This window comes from Podarcis erhardii (assembly GCF_964252035.2).
Source record: "Podarcis erhardii genome assembly, chromosome: 13".
NCBI lineage: Eukaryota > Metazoa > Chordata > Lepidosauria > Squamata > Lacertidae > Podarcis > Podarcis erhardii.
Genome location: NC_138502.1, coordinates 35,957,846 through 35,974,621, shown reverse-complemented (window position 1 = coordinate 35,974,621; position 16,776 = coordinate 35,957,846). Strand labels below are relative to the sequence as shown.

The 16,776-nt window shown below is 49.3% G+C and overlaps 2 protein-coding genes across 15 annotated transcripts in view; one reads left to right on the top strand and one right to left on the bottom strand.

Annotated features, from left to right (window-relative positions):
- Nucleotides 1–5,926, bottom strand: part of AP2A1 (adaptor related protein complex 2 subunit alpha 1) — a 37,894-nt gene extending 31,968 nt beyond the window's left edge. For 4 of the 6 annotated variants that reach the window (XM_081837687.1, XM_081837686.1, XM_081837688.1 and 1 more), the window contains exon 1: nt 5,734–5,925. In XM_081837687.1, coding sequence (XP_081693813.1) covers nt 5,734–5,800 — 67 coding nt within the window. In that variant the 5' untranslated portion in view covers nt 5,801–5,925. Of the gene's footprint in view, nt 1–5,733 lie in introns of all 6 variants that reach the window. The other 2 variants (XM_081837684.1, XM_081837685.1) reach the window with 1 other exon arrangement.
- Nucleotides 5,927–11,925: 5,999 nt separating this feature from the next.
- TSKS (testis specific serine kinase substrate) overlaps nt 11,926–16,776 on the top strand; it is a 28,829-nt gene continuing 23,978 nt past the window's right edge. For 7 of the 9 annotated variants that reach the window (XM_081837891.1, XM_081837889.1, XM_081837888.1 and 4 more), the window contains exons 1-2: nt 11,926–12,273; nt 14,479–14,716. In XM_081837891.1, the coding sequence (XP_081694017.1) occupies nt 12,077–12,273; nt 14,479–14,716 (435 nt within the window). In that variant the 5' untranslated portion in view covers nt 11,926–12,076. The remainder of the gene's footprint in view (nt 12,274–14,478; nt 14,717–16,776) is intronic. The other 2 variants (XM_081837886.1, XM_081837885.1) reach the window with 1 other exon arrangement.

Genomic DNA, 16,776 nt, shown 5'->3' with positions numbered 1-16,776 from the left:
AACTCCCCCCCCCCCCATAAATGACACCTTAGAAGCCACCAGGGAATTCTGATTTTGATCAGAGAAGTAGCCCTAGGGAAAAGGTGGGATTTAACCCCAGTCAGCTATTTACCCAACCAAAATCTAACACAAACACACTGAATAAAGCTACTGCTCTTTGCCCTGATAGAAAACACCCAGATTCGGGAAGTGGTATAGGAAGAAAGGATTAATACCCGCCCACTGCTCTGATCCAATTTTGGGGTCTGCTTTTAAATGAAGGGAGGGGGAATTGGACGATTCAGCCATGGACCTTCCACATCTGTGGGCCCTTACAGGGAGGGAGGAAGCCCACAGAGGTCACCCACAAAAGTCAACTTGTACCGCTTTGGAGGTAGCTGTGTGAACCAGTCAACCCCATACTAGAACTGGCAAGAGAAGGAAAACAGATCTGTACACGGGAGCATCTGAAGAGCAAACACTCATTTTCCAGTTGGCTCCTGAGTGAGCGAGAGCCAGATTGAAGACAGCGCCACCCTCAGAAAAGGGAACCCCATCTCTTATTTCCACAACAGCCACTTTTAGTGACAGGACCTAGGACCTAAGAAGGATTTGCCAGGTGAAGCACAAAACAACCCATAAACAGGGGGAGGGGACAAGTACACATGGATCCCTTGCATATACAACTTGTTCTGGTGTGGGGCTACTTTTTATATATGGGACACAGTGACTGACCCCTTTTGGGGAAGGAGGCAGGTGCCCAATGGCAATAGAAGGTCACCCACTGGGATTGGAAGGCAGGGAAACCAGCAGAGGGTGGAGTCAGGGCCAATGATGGGCAGAGCCAACTCATGTATAGCTTTGCAATCCCATCCTCTTCCCTGCTGAGTTCTGCACTACTGAAACTGAGGAGGAAGCTGCCAGCTGATGCCACCCGTGGACTGATAGAAGGCAGATAGAGGTTGGTTGGGGAGTGCCCCATTCACCATAATGGTATAGTCTCTGCTGGTCCTTCCTTGCTCAGGACTGAAACATGATAAGCTCAATAATAATAATAATAATAATAATTTATTATTTATACCCCGCCCATCTGGCTGGGTCCCCTCAGTCACTCTGGGCGGCTTCCAACAAAACACTAAAATACAATAACCTATTAAACATTAATAGCTTCCCTAAACATGGCTGCCTTTAGATGTCTTCTAAAAAAAATCTGGTAGTTATTTTTCTCTTTGACATCTGGTGGGAGGGCGTTCCACAGGACGGGCGCCACTACCAAGAAGGCCCTCTGCCTGGTTCCCTGTAACTTGGCTTCTCTCAGTGAGGGAACCGCCAGAAGGCCCTCGGCGCTGGACGATGGAGGTGGAGACGCTCCTTCAGGTATACTGTACCAAGGCCGTTTAGGGCTTTAAAGGTCAGCACCAACACTTTGAATTGTGTTCGGAAACGTACTGGGAGCCAGTGTAGGTCTTTCAAGACCGGTGTTATATGGTCTCGGCAGCCGCCGAGGAGAAACCATTAAATGGAAAGGTGAAAGACATATGGGCTTCTTAACCCAACAAAACAGAAAGCCAGAGGAGCTACCCTGAAGGGTGGTTGGTTGGGTGGCAATTCTTATTTAAACTACAGTGCAGGGTGATGCTCTCTAGAAAGTGTGTTCTCTTATATCTCCACCACATGTTTTAACTTAAACAGGGGACAAATCCAAACTAGATGCTCGCTGCCTCTTTTACCTGACACAAACAGGTAAACACACAACTCCTTGCATTTGTTGTGAATGAAGCAGGAAAAACAACTAAGTTCCTTAGTCCAATTTCATTGCCAGGAGTCTTTTTTAAAAATATATATGTATAAAAATAGACAGTGCCATGCAGTTAAACAGTCTGGATTGCTCTCTCCTTTTGTCCCAGTAACACCCTGTCAGGAGGGTGTGAGCAGTGCCAAGTAAATGGTCCAACATCACAATGCTTAAGAGGTGCAAAAAGAAAGGAAGAACCTGAAACATAAGGGCCCATGACCACCCTCTAGGGTGGCTTTCCAGATGTTGTTGGACCTGGACCAGAACTCACACCTTTCCTGGCTGGTGGGAAGGGAGCTGGAGTCCAGCAATGCAGGGAAGGCCACAGGTTTCCCAAACATGGTTTTCTACAAAGATCCATTGCCTCTAATAGAAGACTCACAGGACTATTAATACCTGCATGACTGTATAATATGAGGAAATCAGTAACAAGCAGGAATGTCTTTGCGACAGACCTGTGAAATGTGTTAACTATTGCATCCTGCTCTTGCTTTACAGGCACAGAGACTTTTCCATGAGGCTCCCACCCCCCATCACTGATCACGTCCACATCTCCTTAGCTTCTCCCAAGGCCAAGCTCTCAGCCCATTATGGAATTCCAGATTTCACAGGTCTGCGGCCACCAAACCCTCTGCATTAATGTTTCCCACACGACATCCACCCACATATGCAACTGCTGGAAGGACTCCTACATCTTCAAAAGCATAACATATCAACTGGCGCTGAGATGCAGCCTCCTTTCCGGCTCAGACGCAGCACTGCTGCCCACACATTCCCTGGTGCTTCCCTGGCTGCCTGTTCCTTCCTTCGCTGGTGCTGGAGAGCCTCAGGAAGCCTGAACTGTTGCTCCTTTCAGAAACTTCTCTAGAATTCTGCCAACCCTCAACACACCATTTCTGTCATGTCAATAAGAGACACCTGCGACTCAAAACATTTTGCACACAACATCCCGTCCCAAAATATTCATCCTAAGGCCTTGGGGAAACACCTCTCTGACATTTTCTAAACACTGATGTCTCTGTTAACAGTTTGTGGCTTGCAACTGCAAATGATTTGGCCTGGTTGGCTCATTCATATGACCTTCAGTCAAAGTCCCCTTCAGTCTTTGCCCATTTTACAGATGGAAATGGAGGATAAGGGTTCGCTTTTCACAAACAGGGATGTGGGCTTTCCTGAGACTAGAATGGCTGGCTGCCAAAAAGGGCAGGCCTCCTGCACCTTTAATAGTTGTTTGCCAGGGAATTTTTGGCAGCTGCTGCTTTTCTCATTCCTACAGGACATGTTGCACCTGACAAAATGCCCTCTTGCACACAGTTATTAAAGGCGCAGGAGGAACCACTCATTTAATTTGGCTATTTTTACAACATAAGCACTGAGGAGGTGTGTCAACAGGAGTTCCAGAAATGGACCACCCACTTCCAGGTTTTTATTCATAGAAGAACTGACAAAATACTAGTGTCTCCAAATAGTCAATGTGATACAGTAGGCATGGGGGTCTGCATAAATCTGCATAAAGCCACCTCAGTAACAGGCCCAAGCTGAGGCTTAAGCCGAGATTCGAACTCTGATCTTGCAGGTTAGATCCTTAGAAACCTAGAAGATGCCTTACTTATACCAGGTCCGACTGTTCATCTAGCCTGTATCATATACTCTGATTGGCAGCAGCTCTGTAGAATCTCAGGCCAAAAAAGGCTCTCTCATCATCATCTGCTACCTTATTTGTTTTTAACTAGGAGTCTAGCAATTGAACCTGGGACCTTCTACACACAAAGCATGTGCTCAACCACTGAACTATAGTCACTTCCATATTTATTTACAGAGGTGCCAGGGCCAGCTACAGTGTTCAAAGGCAGCCTCAAATCTAGAACATCACACACACACAAAACCTCCGTCTCCATGCAAAGACACAGGGAAAGAGGCCTGTGTCTCCACTTACCCTTTGCCAATTCAGACAGTCTAAGCTATGCTGAATTTCCTACAGCAAGGGTGGGGAAACCATAGTCCTCCAGAAGTTGCTAAAGCACAGCTACCATCAGCCCCAGCAAGAACACCCAATGGCCAAGGAAGATGGGAGTTGTAGTTCAGCGACAGCCAGATAGCCAAAGCTTTCCCACCTCTGCATTACAGGATGATTCTCTCCTCCCCTCTCCCCAATTAATTTTCAGTGCAATGAAGTTATCTCAAGAATGTTCCAACATGTCACATAACTACAGTTTGTCACGGCCTGGTCAATTTCACTTTTTAATAATATTTTCTATTATGGTGATGGGTTGTGCTCTTACACTCAGACTTCTTTGCTAAACATCAGTGGTGGGAGTAGAAGGGAGAGGAATAAGTTTTAGGAGATCTGCTGTCTAAAAACTGACAATGTGATATTAACCCTGCAAGCTGTCACCCACAGAGTATTGTTCTGGTGCCCGCTACTTGTATTGTTCTTGCAAAATTGATGTTGCACAACACTTGTGTCTGTGGGTTTCTTTGCCAAGGAGAGGAAGGGTGGAGGGGGAAACTAGGATTCAAGAGAAGGAGGTGGGGAAAGTGGGCTAAATCAAATAATTCTAGCCTCTGGCCACAGAGCATCCCCATATAAGCAGATGAAAGCTGGATTGGGATCTCTCGGTTTCAAATATAACACCCTTGTTTCCGTGACCACTATAATCTCTCCCAAGATCATAAAAGCAGTTTGAAAAACGACTTGCTAAATACTTGCTACTAAGCCCAGAAACTGGAAATTTATGTGCTCGAGAGTGTCAAATAATGCTAGGGTTTTGTAATGAACCACAAATGTGTACACAACAGCCATGCTCTAACAGAGCCACACATTTGACCTGTTAACTGTTGCTCCTCTAGACAGCCATGGGGTACAAACCCCATGGAAAAGATGTCCTACCCAACAAGAATCAGAAGCCCTGCCACAATTTATTTTGTCATTTCAAAGCAGAATCTCCTCCTCCCACCATCCTTTAAAAAAAAAAAAAAACACAACACAGGATGTACATAGCTGTTCCTCATTTGCTGGCAACAACATTCCTGATGGTGCCAACTTCTGGAGATCCAACTTCTGGAGATCCGTTTCAACCCTACACGCAACACAACGCTCCCCAAAGAAAGGCAATTCATGCAAAACCTAACTCAGCCCTAGGGAAGTTCTGGAGCCAGTCCATCCAATCTGCTCTGGCAAGGCCTGATTCACCTGCAACCTCTTCGGATGTCCTTGCGTTAGCAGAGGAGGAGAACCCCAACTCCCGCCTGGACAAAGCGGGGAACCTCTCCACAGTCCTCCTATAACCTCTCTCCTCTTATCATTGCCCCCAAAGCCTCACCTTACCCCCCCCCCCGCCTTGCAACTTCCTGCTCATCACCCCCCTTCGCCTTTCTCCAAGGCCTTAAGTCCTGGAGTCGGGGAACACCTGGCGCTGAAAACGGCACATCCCACTGGCAGCATCACCTGCGTAGCCCTTGGTTGGGGGGGGGGGGAGCCTCCAGTCAACCCGGCATCCCCCAGTCATTCAGGCCACTTCTGTCTCCCTCCAGCTGCACCCCTGCCCCACAAGCCCCCCCGCCCCACAACGATGCCCATTTCTCCCAGTGCCCCACGCGGCCCACTCTCTTGGCGGGCATGCCAAGCGTGTCCACTCTTAACCCATCACCCTGCAGTGGCTCGCTGGCTCCCTTTCCCCCCTACGCCCACCCTCGCCACGACCCCATGCGAGGAGCCCCCTCCGTCCCTGCCTGCTTTCGCCCCCAGCCAACGGCCGCCCCCTCCGCCGGCTCGCCCACCCCCCTGGCCCCTCCCCAGTCCTCCCCGCGGTCCGACGCCCTCCCCCCCCCCCGACGCCCCACAGCGTCTCCCTCCCTCCCTCCCTCCCTCGCTTTCAATGCCTCCCTCCCACCGCCCGCCGCCCCACTCCACACCCCACGGTACGGTACGGTCTTCCCCAAGGTCCGCGTCCCCTCACAGTTTCGGATGTCGGAGATGAACACGGCCAGGCCCCGCATCCCGTCTCCCTTGGAAACGGCCGGCATGGTTGCGGTGGCGGATCGGGACCCCCCTCGGGCGACGCTACCCCCCCGTTCCGCTCTCCGCTCCGCGGCCCCGAACCTGGCCCAGCAAAGCAAGCAAGCAAACGAACCCGACCCCGACCGACCCGATTGGCCGCTCGCTCCGTCCGTCGCAGGGACGCTTCGCCGTCCTATTGGGCCGCGGGGCCGCCCCTCAACCTTATCCCTGCCCCTATTGGTGGAAATCAAACCAGTCTCCCCCGCGATTTGCCCGGCAGGTTTAAATCCCGCCCTATTGGATCCAGTGGGCTCCTTATGTCAAATAAGTCCCGGACTGCTCGGCATTTTCCATTGGGCGGGAGTCACGGCAAGTCCCGCCTGCAGCTCCTTTCCTCCCGCCCCTTCAGATAGTCTCTCTCTCCCGGTGGCCTCTCATACATGTCGCTCAACAGATGCTCCGCCTACCCCTCCTCCCAGCTCCCCATTTCTGGTACTTCTTGCGAAATCAGCAAGCTAGAGGATTTTTTTTTTCGGAAAAGAAAAAGAAAGGAAACCTCCGCCCAACTGACAGGCGGTCAACACTTCTTCTAGGCTCTTATTGGACGGGAAACCCCTTGTCCTTCAAGCCAAACTCCTTGTCGCATTGGCTGACCGGGCTGACAGGGGAACGGCGGCAAAAGGAATGGTGGGGGGCGGAGGCTTGGAGACTGGTCTGCATTTCCGGAGAGGCGGTGCGAATGTCGTCACCACGTGTGAGCCAATAGGCGCTAGGAGTAGAACGTAAAGGGGAAGAACGCGGTGTGTGTTCTAATCCTTCACCTTTTGGGGGGTGAGTTCGAGTCCTGCGCGCCACGTTCCGACGCGTTCTTTTGCTTTAAGGCTAGAGAGTATTGCTCCTATAAAGAAGTAGGTGACCCTTTAAAGTCCATTTTTTAATAAAAGTCATAGTAAGGTAAATCTTTATGAAAAAGAAGTAACGTGTCATAAAATAATGAGCAAACTTTTGCCTCTTCAAACTCACCTGCTTCCAGGGATACACTTCTGGCAATTCCCCCACTAAAGCAGTTGCAGGCACAGGTATAATTGCAAAAGGGCATAGCCTGGGCTAAGCAGCTGCTTCCACACATAATGAAAAGGAAACTATGCCATTTTATTTTATATACAGTGGTACCTCGGGTTACATACACTTCAGGTTACAGACTCCGCTAACCCAGAAATAGTACCTCAGGTTAAGAACTTTGCTTCAGGATGAGAACAGAAATCATGCTGCGGCGGTACAGTGGCAGCGGGAGGCCCCATTAGCTAAAGTGGTGCTTCAGGTTAAGAACAGTTTCAGGTTAAGAATGGACCTCCAGAACGAATTAAGTACTTAACCTGAGGTACCACTGTACCCCACTTTTTATACCCAAAAGGCTCTTGAGTGCAGTAAAAGATTCTCAGCATAAAATGAGGTTGGAGTCTAGGATCAGGGCTGCATTTCCTTCTCTAGTCATTGGTCTCCTTTGGCCAATGCCTGCATGCTACGCTAAGTCACTCCTACTAAGGATCTCAGAGGCAGGGAGTACTGTAAGTGCTGAATATCTGAAACATGGGCTACATGGCCTTGGGCTCCATGATCACTGCACATGGTGACAGCAGCCACAAAATTAAAAGACGCCTGCTTCTTGGGAGAATAGCAATGACAAACCTAGACAGCATCTTAAAAAGCAGAGACATCACCTTGCCGACAAAGGTCCGTATAGTTAAAGCTATGGTTTCCCCCGTAGTGATGTATGGAAGTGAGAGCTGGACCATAAAGAGGGCTGATCGCCGAAAAATTGATGCTTTTGAATTATGCTGCTGGAGGAGACTCTTGAGAGTCCCATGGACTGCAAGAAGATCAAACCTCTCCATTCTGAAGGAAAACAGCCCTGAGTGCTCACTGGAAGGACAGATCCTGAAGCTGAGGCTCCAATACTTTGGCCACCTCATAAGAAGAGAAGACTCCCTGGAAAAGACCCTGATGTTGGGAAAGATGGAGGGCACAAGGAGAAGGGGACGACAGAGGAAGAGATGGTCGGACAGTGTTCTCGAAGCTACCAACATGAGTCTGACCAAACTGCGGGAGGCAGTGGAAGACAGGAGTGCATGGTGTGCTCTGGTCCAGGGGGTCACAAAGAGTCAGACACGACTAAACAACAACAATCTGAAACTTGCTCAGCTGGTGGCTGAAGGACGCCTTTCCTTGCCCCTCATAGGTACTGAGGACCTCACAGTCAAGGGCACCTGCAATTGGTGTCCATTGGAACCTGTAGAGTGGAAGGCAGGGAGACCTAATGGCAGGAAGAGCCTGCTTAATTCTAGTTTTGTTCCCATCCTGCTTATTGCTGAGTTCTACAGTGGCACCGCGGAGACTAAGGAGGAGGAAGCCAGTGCCACCCTTAAGTCTGTGAGGCGCCATTCACACTGTATCACCACGCTATGATACCACTTTAAATAATAATAATAATAATAATAATAATAATAATAATAATAATAATAATATTTTTTTATTTATACCCCGCCCTCCCCAGCCAAGGCCGGGCTCAGAGCGGCTTACAAGCAATAATAAAAACAAGATGAATGATTACAAACTTAAAAACAAAAATAAAATACAACATTAAAATAATTGAACATTAAAATATTAAAATGTAGCCTCATCGCAGGAGGAGAAGGAAAAGAAGAGGAAAAAAAAGAGAGAGAGGGAGGGAGGGAATCAAATTGGCTCCAAGCCAAAGGCCAGGCGGAACAACTCTGTCTTACAGGCCCTGCGGAAAGAAATCAGATCCTGCAGGGCCCTGGGCTCATGAGACAGAGCGTTCCACCAAGCCGGAGCCAGAGTTGAAAAGGCCCTGGCTCTGGTCGAAGCCAATCTAACTTCCTTAGGGCCCGGGACCACTAGGGTGTTGTTATTTATGGACCTTGAGACTCTCCGTGGGGCATACCAGGAGAGGCGGTCCCGTAGGTACGAGGGTCCTAGGCCGTGAAGGGCTTTAAAGGTCAAAAGCAGCACCTTAAATCTGACCCTGTACTCCACCGGGAGCCAGTGCAGCTTGAAAAGCACTGGGTGGATATGCTCCCATGGCAGAGACCCCGTGAGGAGCCTCGCTGCAGCATTCTGTACCCGCTGGAGTTTCTGGGACAGCTTCAAGGGCAGCCCCGCGTAGAGCGAATTACAATAGTCAAGCCTGGAGATGACCGTCGCATGGATCACTGTGGCCAAGTCAGGGCGGGAAAGGTAAGGGACCAAATGCTTGATGCGGCGAAGGTGGAAAAATGTCGCCTTGGCTGTTGCTGTAACCTGCGCCTCCATGGAAAGGGAGGCGTCAAGGATTACACCCAAACTCTTAACGGAAGGCAATGGCACTAATTGGGCCCCCGCAAGAGAAGGGAGTTGAATAGACATGGCTTCCCTCAAAATTCTGGGAACTAGTTTGTTAGGAGGACACGCCCCTCCCCCTCCCCTCCTATTTACTTCACAGAGCTACAGTTCTCAGAGTGGTTCAAAAACCAACCTCGCTTAAAGTGCTTTCATGCCACAGTCAATGGGGCCGAAGTAAGAAGGCAGAGAGGTGTGGGCAGTCTGAGCTTGGGCCAGTGCCCCATAATGAGGTGGCCTTCACTGGTCAAAGAGATGGGACTGAGCAGCTAGAACTCCTGCTATTTTGGACCGCAACTCACATCAACCCCAGCCACTCTAGAATAGTCAAACCTCGGCTCCCAAATGGCTCTGTTTTTGAAAGCTTCCGCTCCCGAATGCCGAAAACCCAGAAGTAAATGCTCCGGTTTTTGAACGTTTTTCGTAAGCTGAATGTCCGACGCAGCTTCTGCTTGAGTGCAGGAAGCTCTGCAGCCAATCAGAAGCCACGCCTTGGTTGTAGAACGTTTTGGAAGCTGAACGGGCCTCCGGCAGAACGGATTACGTTCGACAACCGAGGTTTGACTGTACAGTGATACCTCAGTTTTCAAACATCTCCACTGATGAACATTTTGGTTTTTGAACGCCATACACTCAGAAGTAAGTGCTTTGGTTTTTGAACACACCTCAGAAGTTGAACATGGCATGTGGCTCCCTATTGAGGTTTTTGTATTGAGTTTTGGGTTTTTGAACATTTCGGAACTTGAACGGTCTTCCAGAACGGATTACTTTTGAAAACTGAGGTACTACTGTAGTAGAACACATGTGGAGTCAAACCAGATGTCTATCTAATCTGACTCTGGGATATTTTGCACATATAGTAATGCTTAACTATGGTTTAGTGTTACAAGGGCACACTGCAGCAAGCCTCTGGCTTCTCTGCTCCCATCTCTGGCGTAGCGCTGAGGAGGAAATCAGAAGTTTCCATAGTTTGTTTTTTAGGTGATTCATAGTTTAATGTTGCATCCAAGCCCTAAACTCTGGGGAATCTTAACTGTTGAAGCAAGCCAGCTTTTTAAACCATGGGTTGAAATTTTGGTTTTAAAGTTTGTTATGTTATGATGACATGGCAATCATAACCATGCCAGGGAAGGAGCAGTGGCTCTTTCATGTAACGCTAATCTGTGTTTTAGTATTCAATGTGAATCAGAGTAGTATCTGCAGCTCGCAACTGATATTAGTGAGTCAGAAACTCTGGTGCCTAGCAAAGCAGATTCTGTGTTGGCGTGGAAGAGCATAACAATAACTGGCTCCTCCAACATGTAGCTCATGTGTGGGTGTGAGACACAAAGCACTGTGTCATTCACCATTTACTTACTACAGGCTTAATAGCTGTGGCAGTGAAGGCAGATGTGATACAGGGAGATGGAGCACAAATCTCAGAAATAAATACAATACCTGTGACTGGTTTTGACAATCCAGAATTCACCCGTTCAGCTGCCAAAAGAAATGTATTCTGATGCTATCGGCGTCACCAGAGGAACTCTGCCAACTGAACCTTAATGCCAAGACAGATGGTTGCCAAAGTTGTTCGTCATCTCCATCATCTGGTGATCAGACTCTGAATACACAGATTCCATTTCTTGCTGTTCTGACTGATGGGGGAACTAGGCTGGGTGAATACTGCACATTTAAAGCACATCCCTCCAAAAACAAGTCCTAGGAACTCACAGAGCCTCAGCCCAGTACCCTTAACAAACTGCGGTTCCCAGGGTATTTTGTGGAGGGGAAATATGCTTTAAATGCATAGTGTATACGCAGCCCTAGACTCCATTCTTTTAGCTAATCCTGCTTTTAATTACTACAGCTGCCTCACTGACACCTATGAGTCTTGCTGGTCTTGTCTAGTGTGCATACATAACGTTTTGCCCCGCTGCAATGTGAAGTCTCCTTCCTTGCTTCACAGGTAACAAACTTTCAGGGGAAAAATCCTTCAGGCTTGTCTCCAGAGGCAGCCAATGACAGGACTGCTATTGCAGCGGCAAGTAGGTTCTTCTCTGTGTTTTGGTTCGGCCTGTTAGGCAGACGAATCCTGGCACCAAGCAATTTAGTAAAAATCCTAAATCAGCAAATGAAGGGCTTGTCTGCAGCTGCAGTTTGGTTCTGCTCTTGTACCTTTCGAAGAGGTAGCAAAAAAAATAAATAAATAAAAATATGCCAAATATATAAAGACAGAGATTTATTTGTACAGCCTGAAGGAAACAATTAAGATTTGAAAAACAAAGTGAGATCTTGAGAATTCAAGAGGGAAAAAGAGGGAGATCAAACCAGAGCAGAGAAACAGTTCTTGGGAACTGTAGCTTGTTAAAAGTTTTGAGAGTTGTTAGGAGAGCCCCTGGCAAAGATTGATTATTAAAGCAATTGGGGAATTTTAGTTTTGAGAGGGGAACAGTGGGTCTCCTAACAACTCTCAGCACCCTTAACAAACTACAGCTCCCAGAATTCTTTGGGGGAAGCCATGCATATTTAAAGTGGTATGATACTGCTTTAGATGTATAGTGCAGATAGGGCCTTAGTGTCCTCCAGATGTTTTGGACTACCACTCCCATCGCCCCTCATGATTGGTTGTGCGGGCTGGGGCTGATGGGAGCTGAAGTCCGAAAAACTAATCGAGAGCACCAGGTTCTTCTTTCCCATGGCGACAGCACTGACATCACAGAACGTTGGCGGCACAGGGCAAAGATAGGAAGGTGGGGTCATGTGATCGTGGGCGCCACGGCAACTGTTGTGAGGTCATGGGGAGCAGCTGGGAGGCCCCCGCCCTCCCTGGAGTGCCGGTTGGCTTGGAGGCGGTAGATGTTCCCTGTCGTGGCACAGGAAAGGAAATCCGCCCTTGAACCAGATAATCCATACCCAACCCAGGAATGGCCAACATTGTGGTGAAGACCATCTGGCAGTCCAAGGAAATCAACGAAGCTGGAGACACATCGACGGGGACGGAGAGTCGGGCTCAGGGCAGCAAGGAGCAGCTGGGGAAGTCGAGCAGCCTGAAGGGCTTCCCCAAAAAGAAGAAAGCCGTCTCTTTCCATGGGTGGGAGCCCTGGGAAGGGAAGGGGTGGAGGTGGAGTTCAATGTACTACTCGGGACATGCTGGAATCTGTTGGGAGGGACTGGAGATCAGTGTTGGAGCGCATCTCTAAGTACCGTATTTTTCGTCCTATAGGGCGCACTGGCCCATAGGACGCACCTCGTTTTTTGGGGGGGAAATGAATAAAAAAAAATTATTCCCTCCCCCAGCCGCGGCTGCCGCCCCAAGCCTTGTGCACACCTGCCTGAAGCATGGGGCATCCTCCGGAGGGCTCCGCGTGCTTCGGGCTGCAGGCTGCCGCCCCAAGCCTTGCACGCTCGGCGGGACCTCCCACCGGGCGCGCATTGCTTGCAGACACTCGCCGGGGCTGCAGGCTGCTGCCCCCAAGCCTTGTGAGCCCGCAGGAACTCCCGCCGGGCTTGCAAGGCTTGCGGATAGCTTCCTGAAGCCTGGAGAGTGAGAGGGGTCGGTGCACACCGATGCCTCTCGCTCTTCAGGCTTCAGCGAAAGCCTGCATTCGCCCCATATGACGCACACACGTTTCCCCTTCATTTTTGGAGGGGAAAAAGTGCGTCCTATGGGGCGAAAAATACGGTAGGTTGTTAGTGGGGAAAACCCTTCTTCACTGGCGACTCTACACAAGATGTGGGCAAACTACAACTCCCAGCTGCCCAAGCAAGCATGGCCAGTGGCCAGGGAAGATGGGAGTTGTAATTCAGCATCATTTAGAGGGCCAGAGCTTCCCCCACCCCTGGTGTAGACAGTCCTGGGCTAGATGGGGAAGCAGCCTTAAGGTTCCTTCCAGACATCCATTTTATTGTGCAGACTCATGGCACTTCATGCTCCTGATAGTGTATCAGTTCGGTTGCCCTTTCAACACGCTTTGTGCCTGCAGAAGTTTTGGGGTGGCCATGCTGCTTCGTTCCCAATCAGTTCATGTGCTGCAACGTCCTGCTGAAAACCTGTAATTTTTCATACCGCAAAGTATCAGCACGGTGGGGTTGTCGTGCTATAGCACAAGCGTTCCCTTCCAGACACCAATAATGCAATAAAACTTCAGAAGCTTCGCAGAACTGATAAAAGCGGAAGGGTGTGTGAATAGCCTGGTACAAATCCTCCACTAATGTGCTTATTATTGCATCGATGACATGTTGCAGAATGACCACCCGAACCTGCCTAGAGTCTAGAGTCTAGAGAGGCCCTAAAGGCATTTTCCCACATTCCTGTGCAAGGGGTTTTGTCTACAGCTTTAGAAAGCTGGGTGGATGAGTGTGCTACACCAGAATTAGTGTGGTCTGACTCCTGATCTTTCAACAAAGATAAGATGCTAGAAATCTTCCCTTCTCTGAAAACTCAGGGACCCAGACATCCCTGCTCCAGTACCCTGAGCCCTTCCCATGGAATCAGAGATTTCCCAGTCCCAGAAAACCTTGCTCTAGCCCCCTCAGTTCTCGCTGAGCCACCTCAAGCCTGTTCCTCTGTCCTCTTTGCTCTTAGCCAGCCCACGCCTCAAGCAAGTATGGTTCTTAGAAAGGAACATCTTTAGCTGAACTGCACTGAACTGCCAGGCAAAGATGTGCTCAAGAGAGTTGTTGTCACAAAGAACCCAGAAACCCTGGTTTTGTGTCTGCCCGCCCCCTTTAACCTACCTGATGCCTTCCTCTCAAGACCTAGGATTTCTGCCTGCTTTCCTTAGGTATTTGGCTCAGAGAAGGGGTTAGAACTTGGAAACTGTAGTCTTGGGAGACCAAATTGTGACTGACCAAGAGCCAAGAGCACCCTTCTCTTAGAAAGTGACCCCCTTCTCTCTGACCCGCCTTACAACTGATGCCACAATAAATCTGTTAACCTCTGAGGTTCTGCGAGTCCCTTTTTGCTGCACCAGATGAACACCGGTGCTTCTCTGAGAGCCAGTGTGGTGTAGTGGTTAAGAGTGGTAGACTCATAATCTGGTGAACCGGGTTCGCGTCTCTGCTCCTCCACATGCAGCTGCTGGGTGACCTTGGGCCAGTCACACTTCTCTGAAGTCTCCCAACCTCACTCACCTCACAGAGTGTTTGCTGTGGGGGAGGAAGGGAAAGGAGAATGTTAGCCGCTTTGAGACTCTTTTGGGTAGTGATAAAGTGAGATATCAAATCCAAACTCTTCTTCTTCACTGAAATCTGAAAGTGATCGCCATGGGGTGTCATCTTGGCTAATGTATGTGTTTGCCTTTTTCTCCCCACACACACACCTCAGGGTTGAGCCCACCGTGACCAATGAAAACCCCAACCTCAACTTGAAGCGTTCCTCCGCCTGCACCAACGTTTCACTCCTGAACCTAACGGACGGGGAGCGCGATGACTCCACCACCACTGAGAATGAATCCACAGATGACGGGGGTCCTCCGGGAGGAGCAGGTGGCGAAAGAAGGGATCCTTTGCTCCCCATCAAGTCAGCGTGGTCCGAGGATGAAGACGACACCTCCAGCCAACAGGTAAGGAGAGCAGTTCTAAAGACGCATTGTTCCGTTGTGAGGGCAGCCAAGTAAACCACTCTTCCCAAACAGAGACTCTCGCCCTTTCCAGGCCGGGTCATACATTTCAGATCCATAGCCCAGCCTGGGTAAGTTGCTCCCAAACCATACAAATCACAGAGCAAGCGGTTCCCAAACCATTTTGGGGAAGTGGCCCTTTGGTTCCCTGAACTCATCCCCAGTGCCCCATAAAGGTAAAGGGACCCCTGACCATTAGGTCCAGTCGTGACTGACTCTGGGGTTGCGGCGCTCATATCGCTTTACTGGCCGAGGGAGCTGGTGTACAGCTTCCGGGACATGTGGCCAGCATGACTAAGTTGCTTCTGGCGATCCAGAGCAGGGAAACACCGTTTACCTTCCCACCAGAGAGGTACCTATTTATCTACTTGCACTTTGAGGTGCTTTCGAACTGCTAGGTTGACAGGAGCAATGGACCCAGCAACGGGAGCTCACCCCATCGCGGGGATTCGAAGCGCCAACCTTCTGATCATCAAGTCCTAGGCTCTGTGGTTTAACCCGCGTCCCTTAGTGCCCCATACATCACCCCATAAAAAGCATAACGGTTTGCACAATCCGCTAAGGAATAAAATTCAAAACACTTAATTGCACACTTATTCAAAACCCAGTGAAAACCGTTTAGTTTAATTCATTCAATGAAATTGATCGACAGCTTTTCAAAGTCTGATAGTCGTTTGCATCTCTCTGCCACCCTCTTGCCTTTCCCTGGTAATCTCACTGAAAATTTGGGCCAAAGTTCAAGTTGCAACAACCAAGCATAGGGTGCGCTGTTTATGCATCACTCTACAAGGGGAGGTGTGTGGGGGCCCCACCCCACAGACAGGCATAAAAAATTGTACGAGGTCATCTACATGCATTAGATGTGAGTTTACAAATAAGTGGCATAATTTAGATGCAATGCATCTCACCGTCGTGGGAAAAGCTGTGGGGGAGATTGTGTTGCTGCTCGATCTTGCTAGACAAGCACAGGCTGTTGACGGGCAACTTTGAGGTCCCTCTTGCTCTCCCTTTATAGAATCATAGAATTGTAGAGTTGGAAGGGACCCTGAGGATCATCTAGTCCAACCCCCTTCGATGCAGGAATATGCGGCTGTCCCATAAGGAGATCCAACCTGCAACCTTGACATTATCAGCACCATGTTCTTTGTTGTTAAACCAGACTTGGACCACACAGCCCTTCAAACAGAGGACGCCATCCTCTGTAAAGTAGGGCACAGGGCCACCCTTGCCAGGCAAGGCCAGGTTTTTAAACCTGAGCAGAAGCTACTCTGAATAAACGTCAGGCGGACGCAGAACCCTTCGCTGATGCCACTTCAGGGTGGTGTTGTTTCTGTAATGCACCTTGGTCAGAGGCTGCAGCCGGGTGCATAATGTGGAGCTTCCTCTCCTGTGGGTGTGGACTGTTGTGGGTCACATAACTCAGAGGCTGTAGATCAGGCAAAGGCAAACTCCGGCCCTCCAGATGTTCGGAACTACAGTTCCATCATCCCTGACCATTGGTCCTGTTAGCTAGGGATGATGGGAGTTGTAGTCCCGAACATCTGGAGGGCCAGAGTTTGCCTACGCCTGCTGTAGATTTCAGCTCCAGGCGTCTTTTTCTAGCTATTTGGGAAATACTCCAGTGCCTTTATGTCAGGGCTGGCGTTTGGTTAGTAGTGAGCTTAAGCAACTCGGAACTTTGGTTTAGAATAATAATAGTCTATTGGTGACCCTGAACCTCCAGGATAAGATGGGATTCTTGTTTCTGGGCCAGATCAGAGGTGTCGGAGCAGCCACACATATTTCTGCATGCATCTGAAGCATTCACACATAAGGTGCAGAAGGGTAGCTGGTTTACCCCTTACATAAAAATGAGTGTGGGGAGCTGAGGGAGCTGAGTCCTTCTACCACTACCTCATTGCATTGCGCCAATTGTTTTTGTGTGGTTTTTTTTACTTATATAAAAAATCAGTTTTCTTCTCTGCCTAGCTAATTTCAAGTAGGAGAGCTGGACTCGGAGCAAA